This window comes from Taurulus bubalis (genome assembly GCF_910589615.1).
Source record: "Taurulus bubalis genome assembly, chromosome: 12".
Classification (NCBI taxonomy): domain Eukaryota; kingdom Metazoa; phylum Chordata; class Actinopteri; order Perciformes; family Cottidae; genus Taurulus; species Taurulus bubalis.
The window spans coordinates 10,283,310-10,298,259 of NC_136600.1; the positions used below are offsets into that span (position 1 = coordinate 10,283,310).

Consider the following 14,950-nt stretch of genomic DNA (forward strand, 5'->3'; position numbering starts at 1 on the left):
AAAAAAAAAAGTGAAAACGGACGGTGAGTTTTGGGATTTGGGCCTCGATTCCAAAATCAAATTTCCTGCTCTGTTGGAAGTTATAAATAGATTTTGAAGGTAGGATTCAAGAACGTAATATCTATCTAACGTATGGTCTGGTATTTAACGTCTTCGAATGAATCTCCAGGTCATGAAGTGTCATGTGAAAAGGATTTTCCTTTACGGTCTTCTCGTAGCGGACCCTTCTGGTTCTCACACTCCATCTGTCGAGCCACACGGCAGGCTTTATCTCCCCCGATGTTTAGTCTGCGGTACACCGATATTTTGACAGCAGTACAAAAACAGTGTTGCACCTATGTTTGTATGTTTGGCTCCGGGCCGACTGAGATTACGATTTCGTTCTTGTATTAAGCGTGGAAGTGAGGGCACTAAACCTCGGCCAGGACGTGCATCGCTGAAAACCCCAGCTTTTTTATAAATGTTTTGTGAAATACTCCTGCACCTGACCTCAGATGGCCTGGGATATAGACTGGCTTTGGCTTCCCTTGGTCGGGTGTAAGGGATACAGTGCGATAAGTAAATGAGGCATCAGTGGGGTGTGTGTGTGTGTGTGTGTGTGTGTGTATTGTCGGGTCTCAGTTCATAAATCCCACCCATGCCTTCATGCTTTCATACCTACTCAACTAAAGAGCCATTGTTCTGCTTACTGTTTTGAGGTATATGTCTTTTGGCGAGTTGAATTCAAACAAAGTCATCTTTCACCACAGCATGTTTAAAAAAATGAGGTGATGCAGCGGAAATACAACCCCCCTCGATGTCCCATTCAGGGTTTGACTTCTCTGGAGAGCAAAAAGAGAAGTCTATATCGGATGTGACTGACAAACTGCGATGTTTGCCCAGCGGACGCCCCTAGACAGGATATTTTGCAAACCCGCGTTGACAGCGCTTTCCCAGTGTACCGTGAAAGAGTTGTGTGGCAGTAATTGTTCTCTCAATGGGGTCTGAAAAGCAGTTATCAATGCATAAAGTTCACCTTTTCTATGGCTAGAAAGTCTGAGGGAACTCACAAAAGTAGGGTGGGGATACAGACTTATTCATTTTCCTCCATTAGGATCCCTTTCAGTTGAAGTGAGGCAGAGTGGGAACGACACGGCTATCTAAAGTACAGACATGCAGCCAGTGACTCTAAATACCTTGCACAAATTCAATAAAACACATTCCCAGAAATACGAAATAATGCTCATGTCGCTGTCATCCCGGTCAACTGCAGCTCTCAGTCTTTCAGTTTGGGATCCAAGCTCCTTTTTGTATTTATGGCTGAACTTTCAGTGTAAGGATGATGTATACTTTGAAGGTTGTTACGATCCAACGCTTAGTAGTAACTATTAAAATTAAAGTGGTTTAAAAAAAATGTAGTAAATATTAAAATGGACTGGATCTGTGTGTGGAGGTATTTTCTCCTCTGTGGAGTTTAATGTATCTTAGGTACCAGAAGGGACATTGACCACCTTTTGATAGATACTGTCTATTTGTCGTCGTCTCCCCCCCCAAAACCAGCAGCTTTCAGGAGCCTCCATTCCCCTCTGTCTGACAGCATCACATTGATTCTTCAGCTGCTTGTTCCAGGTATACGAGGGAAACATTCAAACCCGAGACTCCCCGTGTCACTATGGCTAGAACTATTCTAGATACCTTCTGCAACATTTCATACACATTCACAAATTCAGTCTGACATGTTTGGTATCTTTGGAAACGTTCTCCACTAAAAAAATGAAATTAAATAAAGATATGTGGGTTTGGATAATGTCTGGCTTCAGCAGCGATATATCCAGCAACAAATCCTCAAATATAACAAGTGTTAGATTTTGCGCTGTAATGAGACTTTTGGACCAGGCCAGTAAATGGACCTGTTGCCCTCTTCCCAGTTTTGCCCCCAAGCTACTGCCTGCCTGTTTCCAATGGTTCACGGAGGGCAGCAGGACCACAAACCCACTCGGAGGGACAATCTGTCAGAAGCTCTGAAACATTATCGCCTCTCCGACCAAAGCGCTTGAGTGTCTTTAAGCTGTATTGTATCACTCGGGATTCAACACGCGGGTCATTTCGCAAGTTTTTTTCGGAGAATTACCTCATCTATTAAAAGGGCAGAAGTCGGGGGTAACCCTCGGTTCACGTTAGGTGAATTTAGCGTTAAAGACACCCGCAGTGGAGAATGCTGTCTGCCCTTATTGCTAGTAATGATGCTGCCCTCAAGTGGAGGACTATTATGAGGACTGCAGCACCCTCCTGTCACCGGCAAAAACACAGGGATATATAAAAAGAAAGGGCCATAAAAACGTACTAAATGCTTCTGGCCACCTTGGTTATGGTAGCTGGTGTGACTCGAACAACTCTTTCCAGTTCTCTTGGCCCGGGCTCTGTGCCAAGCTTTTCCATAAGCAGTTTTTCAATTAGGACCCAGTGCTCTTGGCGTTTCATGAAGGGAACAGAAGTGGAAGCCCTCAGCAGCGTCAGCCGCCGCCATCCTCGGGGCCGGGGATCTCGGGAGAGTGACGGAGGCATACAAATTGTCACCGTTAAAGGTCCTAATTGCCTGAAACCTTAAAGCTTCAAAGCAGGCTCTTCTTGTGTGGCAGAAAGTGCTGCTGCGCGCTCCTCTCAGGCGGAGAGGGTGATTGCATCTGTGGCATTAAAGAGAGAGTTTGAGGATCGCTTATTGTGCGTGTGGTCCGCTGAAGTTTTCCTGCCCCGTTCTGCGTTTCAAAGACCTGTCGCCTCGCGGCTTGTCAAAATCCTCCCTTTTTTTGTTTAAACGGTAAGCAAAAATAGAAGCTAATGATTGAAGTTTCATTCCATAAACTTGTGGTTGGCAGTTTGGAATAACAAGGCTTTTGCATGTGTTTGTAGGTTCATACACATGGGAGTGATCGAGAGCCTTTTGCTTTTAGTTACTGCCCAGTCAAATTATTATATATTGCATTGTTTATGTATTAAAACAACGCTGTCATTTAATTTCATATAATGACTTGTCTTTTGGACTCTGATCCAGGTTCTGGATACACAAAGAGTAAAAAAAAAAAAAAAAACTGAACACCCCTAAAGTCCCCAGTTCGCTCTTCAACTATGACTCGTATCCAGTGGTATTTTCCCCCGTGATACTAGTTAATATATTGTTTGCGAACAGTCTCTATTTATAAACGTGAAATATGTCAAGAGAAACTATATAAATGTCATCTCTGCCACCAAGGGATTGGACGCGTCAGTAATTGATGTAGCAGAGGCTCTGCTGTCAGTGGAAAGAAAAAAGAAAAGTGTTGTGTTTCAGAAAATGTAAATGTGTCGCTTTCCCATTCAACATGGCATACATTACCGGTGATGGTCCTTCCACTAATGTGAATAAATGATGATACTTTTGGCTTGTGCGCCCTTTAAGTAGGGATTTGTGGCGGTTATTCATTATCAAGTGGAAAGTTAGTTCCCCCTTATGTCTGATAATAGGTACGTGAATCTCGTAAAAACAAGCACTTTTAGAGCAGAATAAAATACGATTCCGTCTTGCGACTGCACTTAAGACTTTGGCACCTGGAGGGCTTTCTGTCTCTGGAACATAAGAGGATTAATTCCTCACTGTAAACAGGTGAGGAGCGCTCAAACAGCTCTATGAATCAGAATAATCTGCTCGCTCCAGGTTTTTAATCTTGCGTGGCTCCAAACGCCCGACTCCAGCTCTGTTTGTCTCAGCGCTGCCACAGGGAGAATTATTCAGCCTTCGCAAACTGGTTTCTCCAAAGAAAAATCTGCTGGAAGAGACACTGGGACAGAAACATTGGAAGAAAAAAAACATTGGAGGAGATGGGCTGTGAGGATCTGGAGACATGCAACTTCCACGTCCAGGGTCCGTTCCAGGGTGCACATGTACGAGTATGTAGTGGCGTCCCACTCTGCCTGTCCTATGCCTGCTCTGTTATGTGGCCCAACACGCGGGTGTGTTTGGGGGGCAAGTTACAATGAGCCAGCGGGCCGCTTTTCCCTCCTGGATGGTCGTCAGTGGAAAGAGGAGACACGGCATCGGGTCAGGAGGGGTGCCAGCTCCTTCTCTGTCGCGGCCAACTAGAGCTGCGAACGGTGATCAATCAGTTCACGAGCTCACATATAGATTTCTGCCTGAAAGCATTTAGATAAGTAAATATCTCTGAAGCCTTTTGAGTTTGTTGCTGTTCAGTAATTCTACCCCCTTTGTCGTGCTATTTTTTCTTCTCCTCTCTACCACATTTGAAGCCTGAGTGGCAGTTGTGACCACTTAAAGCTGTGCCACGAGTCAATGAAGAGCTCAAGTCATATTTGCGTTCCACTGTGCAGGCAACTACTTGATTTAATAATGCCGTTTTTTATGAAGCATGATTCACATTTCAAAGGCCGCATATCTGGGGTGGAAATAATTCAGTGTTTGGGCTTAGACGGGCTCAGAACTTTGATCCTCCTTGGTGATCTCCACTTGCTTTTTCTTACTTTCTCGTGTGCAAACCCAAGTGTGTTTTTGTTTTGTTTTGTTCTGCCTATAAGAAAAGCAGACCCCTGTAATAGAGTCATTAGCTGTGGTTTGATTGCCGTAGCTGTCTTCAATATGCCCGAGACACCGGGAGTTCTCGTGACTTTCCCATCGTCCTCGTCAGTGCACTTGGGTGGTAGACGACCGACGATCGCGCTCGTCACATTCATCATCCCCCCGTGGCGCTTTAGCTCCTCCGAACACATGCAACATCTCAAAATACTTTCCGTGCGAAGACGTAATTTATTTTAGATAACAATCGGAGGAATGCTTTGATCCGAATGCTGGTGGTGTGTAAACAATGAAAAGATGCAATTAGACGTCACGAGGACGCTTTGATTTTCCCGCTCCGAGCTCCTGACTGATCACCGATCACTGATAAACCTTTGCTATGGTGACACGGTGCCATCCGCTGCTTTCTGTTGGCTGCTTACAGATGTGCTGGAGCTCCTCAGCGCCTTATACTTGTGATTAAGGCACAGAACAATGAGTTGGGTACATTCTCAAGAAAAACAGGAAAGCCTCACTTTTCCTTTGATTCCTCAAAGATTTTGCCAGTTTTAGATCTAAATAGCAGATTAAGAAAATTTTAAGATTAAGCCTCTGGAGCTCATTCAAAGCGATCATATTTTGATTCCATCTTCCTTTCTTTTTTCATTCCTCCTCATTGCTTTAATCAACGAGGAGGCTGGAGTCGGTGATCTGTACTCCAGTTCTCCCTTCTGTCGGTTTGGTGTGGAAAATCCATGTCATCCGACTCCCCTCCTCTGCTGGTTCTGATTAGGGGAGGAGTGCTCCGGGAGATCTGGTCTCTAGCTCTTCATTAACCATGGTCAGGCCCGATTCTACGCTCATCGCTCTCGCACCTCGTCACTTTCCCGTCCAGTTCCTGCACAGACTGCGCCGTTATAGGAGCAGAGAGAGAGAGGCAGAGAGAGAGAGGCAGAGAGAGAGAGGCAGAGAGAGAGAGGCAGAGAGAGAGAGGCAGAGAGAGAGAGACTTCCTGGCGTTGATCACGCACTGGCCTCCAAATGTGTGAAAACTGCTGACACATAGTTGTAATGCGAAAAGCACTTGGAAGCCAGACCTGAAGATACGTTGAATAGGATGTTCCATATTGTAATTTCAGTGGGATTTATTTTTAATATATTTTTATGTTCCTCTTTGTGGATGTTAGGACATTAAAAGCTTTGTGAAAATTCCTCTTAAATTATTTTATTTCCCTCCTAAGCAAACCTCGCTTTAAAGAGCTGGCCGATGAAATTGGTCACGGACCCAGAAGAGTGTCAGATTGGTCGGTCAAATCCAATCCCTTTTTATTGGATAATAACGATTTATTTCAACTTGCATTCAGTTTTCGGAGGTATTGCCGTCTTTGTTGTCTGTTTTGATAACGCCGTACTCGCCAAATTAAAAGGTGTTTTTCACTGCAGATACTTTGACATGAGTTTATAGTCTCAATCTCTAGTTTCAAGTCTTTTTCAATGCAGTGTGATGTTCATTTAGTAAATGATGATCTATTTAGAGTCAAATAGACCATAAAGACTTTTACGCTCTAGGGCGGGGTTTCCTTGTGATTGACAGGTCGCTACGACGGAGTTGTCCGTGTTTTTACACAGAGAACTTTGAACTCTTTCTCTGCGTATTCTCAGTTAATGGAAGTTAATGGTAACAACTAATAATGGCTTTTTCAGCATTTGGTTGTACTTAGCTCCACCCTCTCGTGTCAAATTGGAAAATGTGAAGCCTGCTTTTGTCTTTGTCTGAAAACAAACCGATTGTAAAAAGAATTACTATAAATTTTGACTGTAAATCTGTCACAGTTTTCATTGTAAACTACATGCAAGAACTAAAAGCTTAGCATACAATTATTTGTCAAAGTGTGGAAATAACAGACAATTTACAGAGCATGTAAGTGCAATGTCTTATGAACGCAGAACTATTGTATGTGAAACTATTTGCTCGTTGCAGAAACCAAAATCTATCCCAGGCCTTTCTTTCCCTTCTTTTCTTTGGTTACACATCCTGTTTGCTGTGTGTTCTTTGTATCCTTTAAAAGAGTCCTTTTAAATATTTTTTATATGTTCTCCCTCATGCATGCTGCTACATCAAAAGCGCTGTCAAAAGCCATATTAAAGTCCATGATCCATTTATGCAAAAAGTCCAGGTAGAGCATGAAGCATAAATCTACGTGAGGAACAAGTCGAAAAGAAAAAATAAAGCTCCTTGAACTGCAGTGCCTTTTGAAAGATGGAAAACAGGTCGTTCTTAGACCTCATCAAGAAACTAAATCAAAGTCGCCGTCGCCTGAGGAATGGAGTCGGGGGAGTGAAAACCATTAAAAGTGCATTGTGCAGGCGGTGTGCCGAGAACAAAAAAGAAAGAAGAAAGAGATACAGAAGAGAGGAATCACGAAAGCAAAACAACCACAACAGTAGAGTTTTCCTTTTTTAAAAGAAACGGAGAATGTCTTCCGTGTGGTTTCGCGTAGATCGGTCCAATATCATGCACCAACGATCTCAAAGCAGGCCTCGTGCTCCACAAGCTTCAGAGGACTTGACATCAACACACATTTGTGAAAAGAGAAAGTTAATTGTGCGGCGTCCCTCCCTCCCCCTCTACCTCTTTGGGTAAATTGTTTCCGTCTGTTGATTTGAACATAAAATAACATGGGAGTCACGAAAGAAATCCTCGATTCCTCAATCAAATTCCGTGTGGTGAATTCCGTGTGTTTCTGACCTCATGAACAGCATCCTTGTGGGGACGTCGGAGTGCAGGATGTCGTAATTTCTTTCTTTTTTTTTTTTTAACTTTGTGTGAGGGATGTTCCTGCAGTCACTTACTTTTGCTATTTCTATAAGTGGAGCGACGCTAGTTAGAACTGGCTGCTGGCGTACAAACAAACGGATGACGAAAGGATAAACGTGAACAAATGTGCGTGGAGATGTCTTGGTTTGTTATTGCAGGATTCTCTACTACTGAGCTCACATAAGAGTGTCTGTCTGTAGTTTTACGTGACTTCCCTGTTCCTTCTCTCTCTCTTTCTCTCAGGACACAGAGTGTTGGGAGAGGTCAGTGTCGAGGGTCGCTGAGCTCGCGTCAGCCCTGATCCGGGAGAGGAGCCTTGCCCTGGTGGGACAGCTTCTGCAGGCCTGAAGGGAAGCAGCACCAGCAAGAGAAAAAAAACCTCGGAGTAACTCATGAACACTGAGAGAGTTACATTTTCAGTTACATCTCTTCAATACCAGTGTAAAGGGACTCTCCCACCCTTCAAGTGTGCAGACTTTCATACTCCAGATCCCATAATGCAACAGTTCCCTGCCTGGCAAACACCTACATCTTTGAAACATTCAAAGTTAGCGTCGTCTTCATTATAATCGAGCATCATTGAAAGGAGATCAAAGATATTTGGTTGGTAAAGTGTCTTTATATCTGCATTCATCACTAGATGGAGAGCTGTGTGAGATATCCGTACTGAAAAGTATTCAACAATGCCACATGTCCACTTAAAAGGTATAATATACAGCACTGATTCTCTATATTTGCGCTCTCTCTCGGCTCATTGACAACTTTGAATACTGTATTTTGCACCAACTAACAAATTGCTGCATATTAAGGTCTTTGCACACTGGGAGCGTGAGGAATAATCAACACGAATATGCTGAATACTCTTATTTATTTTTTGCATCAAAGCTTTTTATATGTGTTGCAGTCCAGATTACTGACTAAGTGGAAATACTTTTTATCACATTTTAAAGCGCTGCTACATGTTCTTGTTGTTTGTTTGCTTCTCCCCCATCAAACTGGTGTGGCGGTGTTTTTCTGAAATGAAAGCCGCTGTATGATGTATTCCAAACGTTTGAAGCTTTGCGGTATTATTAAAGACGCCACAACATCAACAATCATGTAAAGATGCAACACATAGGGCCGATAAAAAAAATAGATTAACTCTTATATTGTGTCAAACCACTGCTTTTATCACTGGATAAAATGACTGATATGTAAAAAGGTGCTTATATTTTTGTACTCCATTAAAAAAAATGCTGATTTAAAACAAATGTGGCATAATAAAGATGTTTTTTTCCTTCATATTGTAGGCAGAGTGCTTATTTCAGAGTTTTTTGGGGGGATTTCTATTCAGAAATCACAAACTATTCAGATCTCATCATCGACTCTAAAGTCACAGCTCAGGCCTCAGTAGTCGGAGCAGCTTCTCCAACGCGTCCTCACACAACTCATCAAAAATACCCGCTGGGTTTAGGGCTACTTATGCGTTTGTTACATGGTGTCCTTCCAAGATGAACTTCCATTTTCACAGGAAGTTAGGTTTACACACACACTGAAGAAACTTATTTTAATTGTATATGTGTTACTAAGGATTCACAGACATTTAATTTGTAAAATGTCTTGGTGGCCTAGAACAGTGTTTTTCAACCTTTTTTGAGCCGCGGCACATTATCTACAATGAAAAAATCCCGCGGCACACCAACAACCCAAAAAGTTACAGAATGTCACAGTATTCAGTGTTTCCCCTAGGTTTACAGCTTTAGGAGGGGGGAGCGACTGACGGACATACTACATCGTGGCACCTCACAGTACTACAAAGTAATACTTCACAGTACTAGTGACTCCATCTGTGCTTTTATAAATAATAGAACATTGAAATCACTTTCAATTAAACCAGATTGCTCCATCAGACAAAAACAAATGTGTTATCACTTTGTTAGAAAAATGAAAATAAAGTTATATCCGTGCAAAAAATAACTAATATTTAGTTACAACTAAATAGCTTATTGTGGAAAACGACAAGCTATTTTTTTGCAAAACAGAATGAGTGCAGATGTGTGAGCATAACGTTGTATCATTAATAGTGGCTGCAGTGAGCTGCTTTCCTCTACAACTCTTTTTAAAACGAGGTAGATTTGATACAGCCGTTCTCAATTCATGCTCCATGTTGAGCAACGCAACAGCAGAAAAGACAACCTCACGGAGATCTCATAAAGATCGGCTTTTGGCGAAATGACAAGAATCGCCGAGTCGTACATGCGCATGTGACCCATTAACGGCGTACGGTAAAATCAGCATTTCCTCTTGCGCCCCACCTGTAATACGCCCCAGTTTGATAAATACTGACTTAAAGGAAGCATAGTGTTCATTTATTTTAATGATGACCACAAAGTGAGCAGGCTTTGTCACTTGAGTATGTTTTTCGGGCTTTTGGAAGAATATTTCCAGAGCCTCAGAAACGTCATTGATGGAGCGCCAGGCTGCAGCCTGTTGGATGTTTGTCTTGACCTACAAATACCTTAACTGTTGGGCTTTAAACATGAGAGCTCATAGCTTAAAATAGTGATAGCTTAAAGCAGCAAATCCCATTGTGAAAAGCACGCGACATATTTTTCGCCGCTCTCTCTGTCCACTGTGTCTCTCCTGTGTGCATCGCATCGGGGCGGAAAGAGTTGTAGACGCGACCCAGAAATTACAAGCTGTCGTGTACGATCAATAACATACGGCCGTTTAGTTTGTTTAATAGCAGAACAAGGTGCAGACCTGTTCTATAGGAAACTACTAGGCCAGCCACTATATTGCAGGCTCAGACGCTCAACAATGGAAAATTATTTGCGGCAGCTAAATAATATTTTTTTGGACCAATTAAGTGAAATTGGAAATTTTCTCACGGCGCACCTGGCGATCTGTCACGGCACACTGGTGTGCCGCGGCACAGTGGTTGACAATCACTGGCCTAGAAGATATGACTCCAGAAGAAGCGTTTCCTCGTCCATGTTGAGAGCCATATAGAGGCAATCCCTCGATCACAGATTTGCTCTGAATGTCTCGAGAGGAAATCGCGTCAAAACTAAACTTAAGTAAATGAATTTGAGTAAAAGCACTTGTTCCACCTCTGGAGCATAACTAAATGATGTGATGATCAAGAGACATTGAACTGTGTTCATACAGGTAAGTGCAGCTGTCCTCAGGTTTCACGTACTTGTCAGAGGAAGAAGGTTGAAAAACAGTCCAGCACATCAAAAGAGACCTTAAAAGTGTTGATGCCGGAACATTCCTAAGACGGCCACAAAGGCCTCGTCGCTCTGTTCACCTCTCGCACTCCCAGGGCATCTCCAGTTTCCTGCGTTTCTCCGTCCTCGGCAGCTCGGCAGAATTCCAACCGATGATGGAGAGCCGCCTCGGGGCGATCTTCAGATTCCTGTAATGAACTCCTCAACAACAATACACGCTTATGTTTCAGGGATTTCTCAGGAGATCGTGACCCTCAGTGTAATACGATGACCGCTGCCAGCAGCTAATAGTGTAAAGTGAAAACAAGCATCTGCATATTTTTTATCAATTCACTCAGGATTTGTATTTTTATTTTGTTGACTTCTGAATGCTCCGTCTTCCTTATACTTCTATTCATGTATTTGTCTTTACTGTGTGTGCTGTGTTAAAAATACCTGATTAATTTCCTTTAAAAAGCTGGTCACTGTAGCTTTAAGCAAATGTTACTCAAACAGGAGGAAACAGTGCAGTTGTTGGGGACTATTTGCAGCAGCAGGTTAATAAACATTTGGGGTTTTACAAAGTGTGTTTACTTTGTATGCTGCTCTCATTGTGGCTCATTGCTGTGTTTTTAATAGTTGTTGGGGAAAAATAGAGCACAAAGGAAGAAGATATATCAGACACACACACATGGTAGATGCATTCAGAGTTGGTTTTAGTCAATCTAAAATAAGACATCCTATTGATCCCTATATATATATATATATATATATATATATATATATATATATATATATATATATATATATATATATATATATATATATATAATATAGGGATACATAATAACATACACACACATCTTCACAGAGCCTGCTGCCATGTTTCTACGGTAGATCAGAATGGACAAACCAAACACTGGCTCTTAGTAGGGACGTTCATGTTTTCGTGTTTTTTCATTGGCCACCATTATTTTCCTTCAGCCCTGGCACACGGAGAAGATTCAGTTGGTCACAACCTCACCACCAGATGGCGCCAGATCCTCCACAACGCACCTTTAAGGGCTTTGAACTTATCTGCATGCGTTGACTTAAAAATAATAATAAAAGGAGTCTGTCTGGAAACAATAGTCATGTTAGTCAAGGACACAATCCACAGTCCTGCTTCTGTGCAAAATTACTAATCATTTAGTAAAGCACTGTGATCTTCCATTTTCCTGAGCTCGTTTCATGTGATTCAGGTGTTGTGACAAGAGTAGCTTCAGGTGACCATGACTGATTAATTATCTCATAAAATAGAGGACTAAAAAGTCTGGCTGTAAGTACATTATCGATGCTACTCATGTGCCTGGAGATAAGAGATACACAATGTATTCCTTTGAGTACAGTGCCACCTGGTGTACATCAACGTTATTACATCTGGTAGGCAGTGAGTGTGAGGCTCTCTCTCTCCACTAGAGGGAGTTATTGGACTTTGCTCTGCAAGCGTTCTTCCTCTGGCAAATTGTGAATGTTGTGGTGAGACTGAAGCTTTTTATGGTGCTGCAACAGCATTGTTCTAACTTTTTTGATGTGAGATGTGGTATAAATACACTGACTATTGTATCTGTCAGAGGATTGGGCTGCAAAACAAATACTTTACTGTAATTTAGATACTTTGGCGGAATGGAGATAGAAACAATAGGCCAAATTCAGTTTTATCTATTCTATTATTCAAGTTTATGCGTGAGTGTAAAATATCAGTGTCTCAATAGACTTTATAATAAAAAACACAAGGCAATTACAGAAAGAGAATAATGATGTAAAGCGAATATAAAAGCAAAAATACAAGATCAAACAACAGTTAAATAAATTGTATCGTGTATTAACAGAATAGGCTGTAAATAAAAAGCATCTGTAATTCTCAAATGTAAGTTTCTGTTTTTATACATGCACTCACTCATGCATACATGTTAATATCTAAACTATCTCCAGCTGTTTATTCTGTTTATTCTCACTGTTGCCATTATTTTACTTATCTGAACTACATATTTTGCCTACTTGCCTACTTACTGTATAAAGTATAGTGTATTCATATCTATCCCTTCTTTTTTTTCAATGATCATTTTTTATAGTTAAGGCAGTCCAATGTGTTTTACCAATGACTAGTCACAAAATTAAACAGCAGGCGCAAATAAAGAGCAGGTACAAATTAAATAAAAATGATTAGACATTTTTGTATGTATATTGACTGTACTGTATATACGCACATGGACATATAACCATAGATCAGTGAAGAATATGTTCTACATTCTATATATAACTGTTTATTCTGTATGTAACACTATTACTATATTTACACTTCTGGTTCGATGCTAAACTGCATTTCCAATCTCAGACAAATAAAGTCGTTTTTCACTCTCAATTTAGCCGTTTTAAATTGTGTTTGCCTCACAGATCGGGTGATATTTCTGTCCTTTTATAATAAATGTTATCCACACTAAGCCTCTTTTAGACATCTTTTGAAGTGAACGGGAAAGATCGGTCTGTTATTTAAGTGTAAACAGCAAAAACAAAGGCCTCCACCAGTGATTTAGGGCTTTACGGCGCTGACCATGAACCACAATGTCTGGATGAAGACATTTTGATGCATCACTCTCACTCTCTTCATCTTTCTCCTGTCAAATCTAAAAAGCCTTCTGACCTATGATTGATATCAAATTTGTCTTTGAAACACACATGTATCCTCTTTTTAATTTCCTGAACCTGTGATGAACCCTGTGGTTGCCTCCTGTCTGCGCCGGGTTAGCTCAATGCTAAACCAGAGCCGCCGGGCCTTGGCTGATACCTCAGACCTGGTCCTGTTTAGATAGCGCCACAGCTAGTGCTCCAGGGAGGCAGACCGAAGCCAGATCCCACAGTTTGACGGTCTGCAGGTCTGCCAGGCTCAGACGGCACGTCGTCACCCCGACCAGCCGACCGCAGCTCTGATTACGGCCTTGGAAGTGTGCGCTCGCCTTTCCATGCGAGCAGACTCGCTCCAGTTTTCCTGGGTTTGAAACCAGTGTGACAGCCCTAAATTTAGATTCCTGTGCCCCAAGTTCATCCTGGCTGAAAGGATTCCCAAATCTGGATCACAATAAAAGCGGCACGTCCATGCCAGCAGCGCCTGAGAGAAGACACAAGAAAGAAGCCGTCTTCCTGGAGACTACAAAACAAACACAGCGAGGAGGTCAACAGGAGCAGACCGAAGAATATGAGGACTTTGGACGGGTCCGGAAGCTCCGTGAGGTGGGATGCCAAGTACAACAACGCAGCGATGAATACAGGAGGGAAGGTGTTCAGGAATGTGACCTCATGAAGTCATCGCGAGCCCACATTGTCTGGTATCCTGGAGCGTGAAACTCGCTCAGTGGGATTTGTAGTCTGTTTGTTTTGCTGTAACACAAATGCAAAGTCCTACCAACGCTAACAATGAAAGTGTAATATAAATGTTTGCAGCACTGGAAGTCACTCCTGATTGAAGCTCCCCAACCAAATGCCACCTGAATTTTCGGAGAGGAACACGTGTGGATAGCAGTGCCATCTGCTGGAGATTACTTTTGCATTTCATGGTGGATTGAATAACAAACACTCAGCAGTCCAACCGCCAAATCTTAGCAATTGAACGCACGTCCGCTATTTTACAGCCACAATAACTGTAATAGAGGGAGCCTCGAAATTCATATCTAGCGCCCCCCTTAAAGCTTCGTCAGAGGGACGTTGAAGCGAACAGGGCAGAAGCGTAAACATGTTGGTAAATGATGGAGACATGAGTTCATGCAGAATTTGGGGGGTTTAAGTGATTTCGGTGGTCTGGAGGAGGTTTAGAGGCCAAGTCGGTGTGAGAAAAACGCAAGGGGGTGGGGGGGTGGGTTGAATGCCACATGCTCCTCTTTGTTACAGATCCAACAGAAACACCTGCATTGTTTTATGCAGCCTTCATGCGCTCGCTGTAACATCCTGGTGTTTAGAAACATGTCCACGCAAAATTACCTTTTCATGAGGAATATTCGGATCACGTTAGGTCGTGTGCATGCAAATGCATTTAACATTCTTCAGGATAAAATACAACAGAGAAAGATGATACAAATCGGGACAATCGAGAGGCCGATCTTGGGGCCACATAATCAAGAAATTAACCGGGACAAACCAGAACAACACCGGAAAAAAGACAAAAGAGAAAACGTCTAACATTCAAATAAAACAACAATCCATTTGTATTGATTTGTATTTCATTTGTAACAAATGTCGTAAAGTTCAGGAATCTGCCACCATTAACTGATGGAGCCTTTCGTAAATAATGCATCTGCAGTTTAATTACATTTGAGTTTTCTGTTCAATTGCAGTGAGATTGTGATGAAGTTACTCACATTCAAACCCTTTCTCAGTGTGTCCACTG

The 14,950-nt window shown here is 42.1% G+C and overlaps 1 protein-coding gene across 1 annotated transcript in view; it reads left to right on the forward strand.

Annotated features, from left to right (window-relative positions):
* The window catches only part of crppa (CDP-L-ribitol pyrophosphorylase A), a gene marked incomplete at its 5' end in the record, with an annotated part of 39,127 nt that extends 30,507 nt beyond the window's left edge, over positions 1 to 8,620 (forward strand). Inside the window, one exon of the mRNA XM_079228001.1 lies at positions 7,583 to 8,620. Within this exon, the coding sequence (XP_079084127.1) occupies positions 7,583 to 7,687 (105 nt within the window). The 3' untranslated portion in view covers positions 7,688 to 8,620. The remainder of the gene's footprint in view (positions 1 to 7,582) is intronic.
* Positions 8,621 to 14,950: the final 6,330 nt, after the last annotated feature.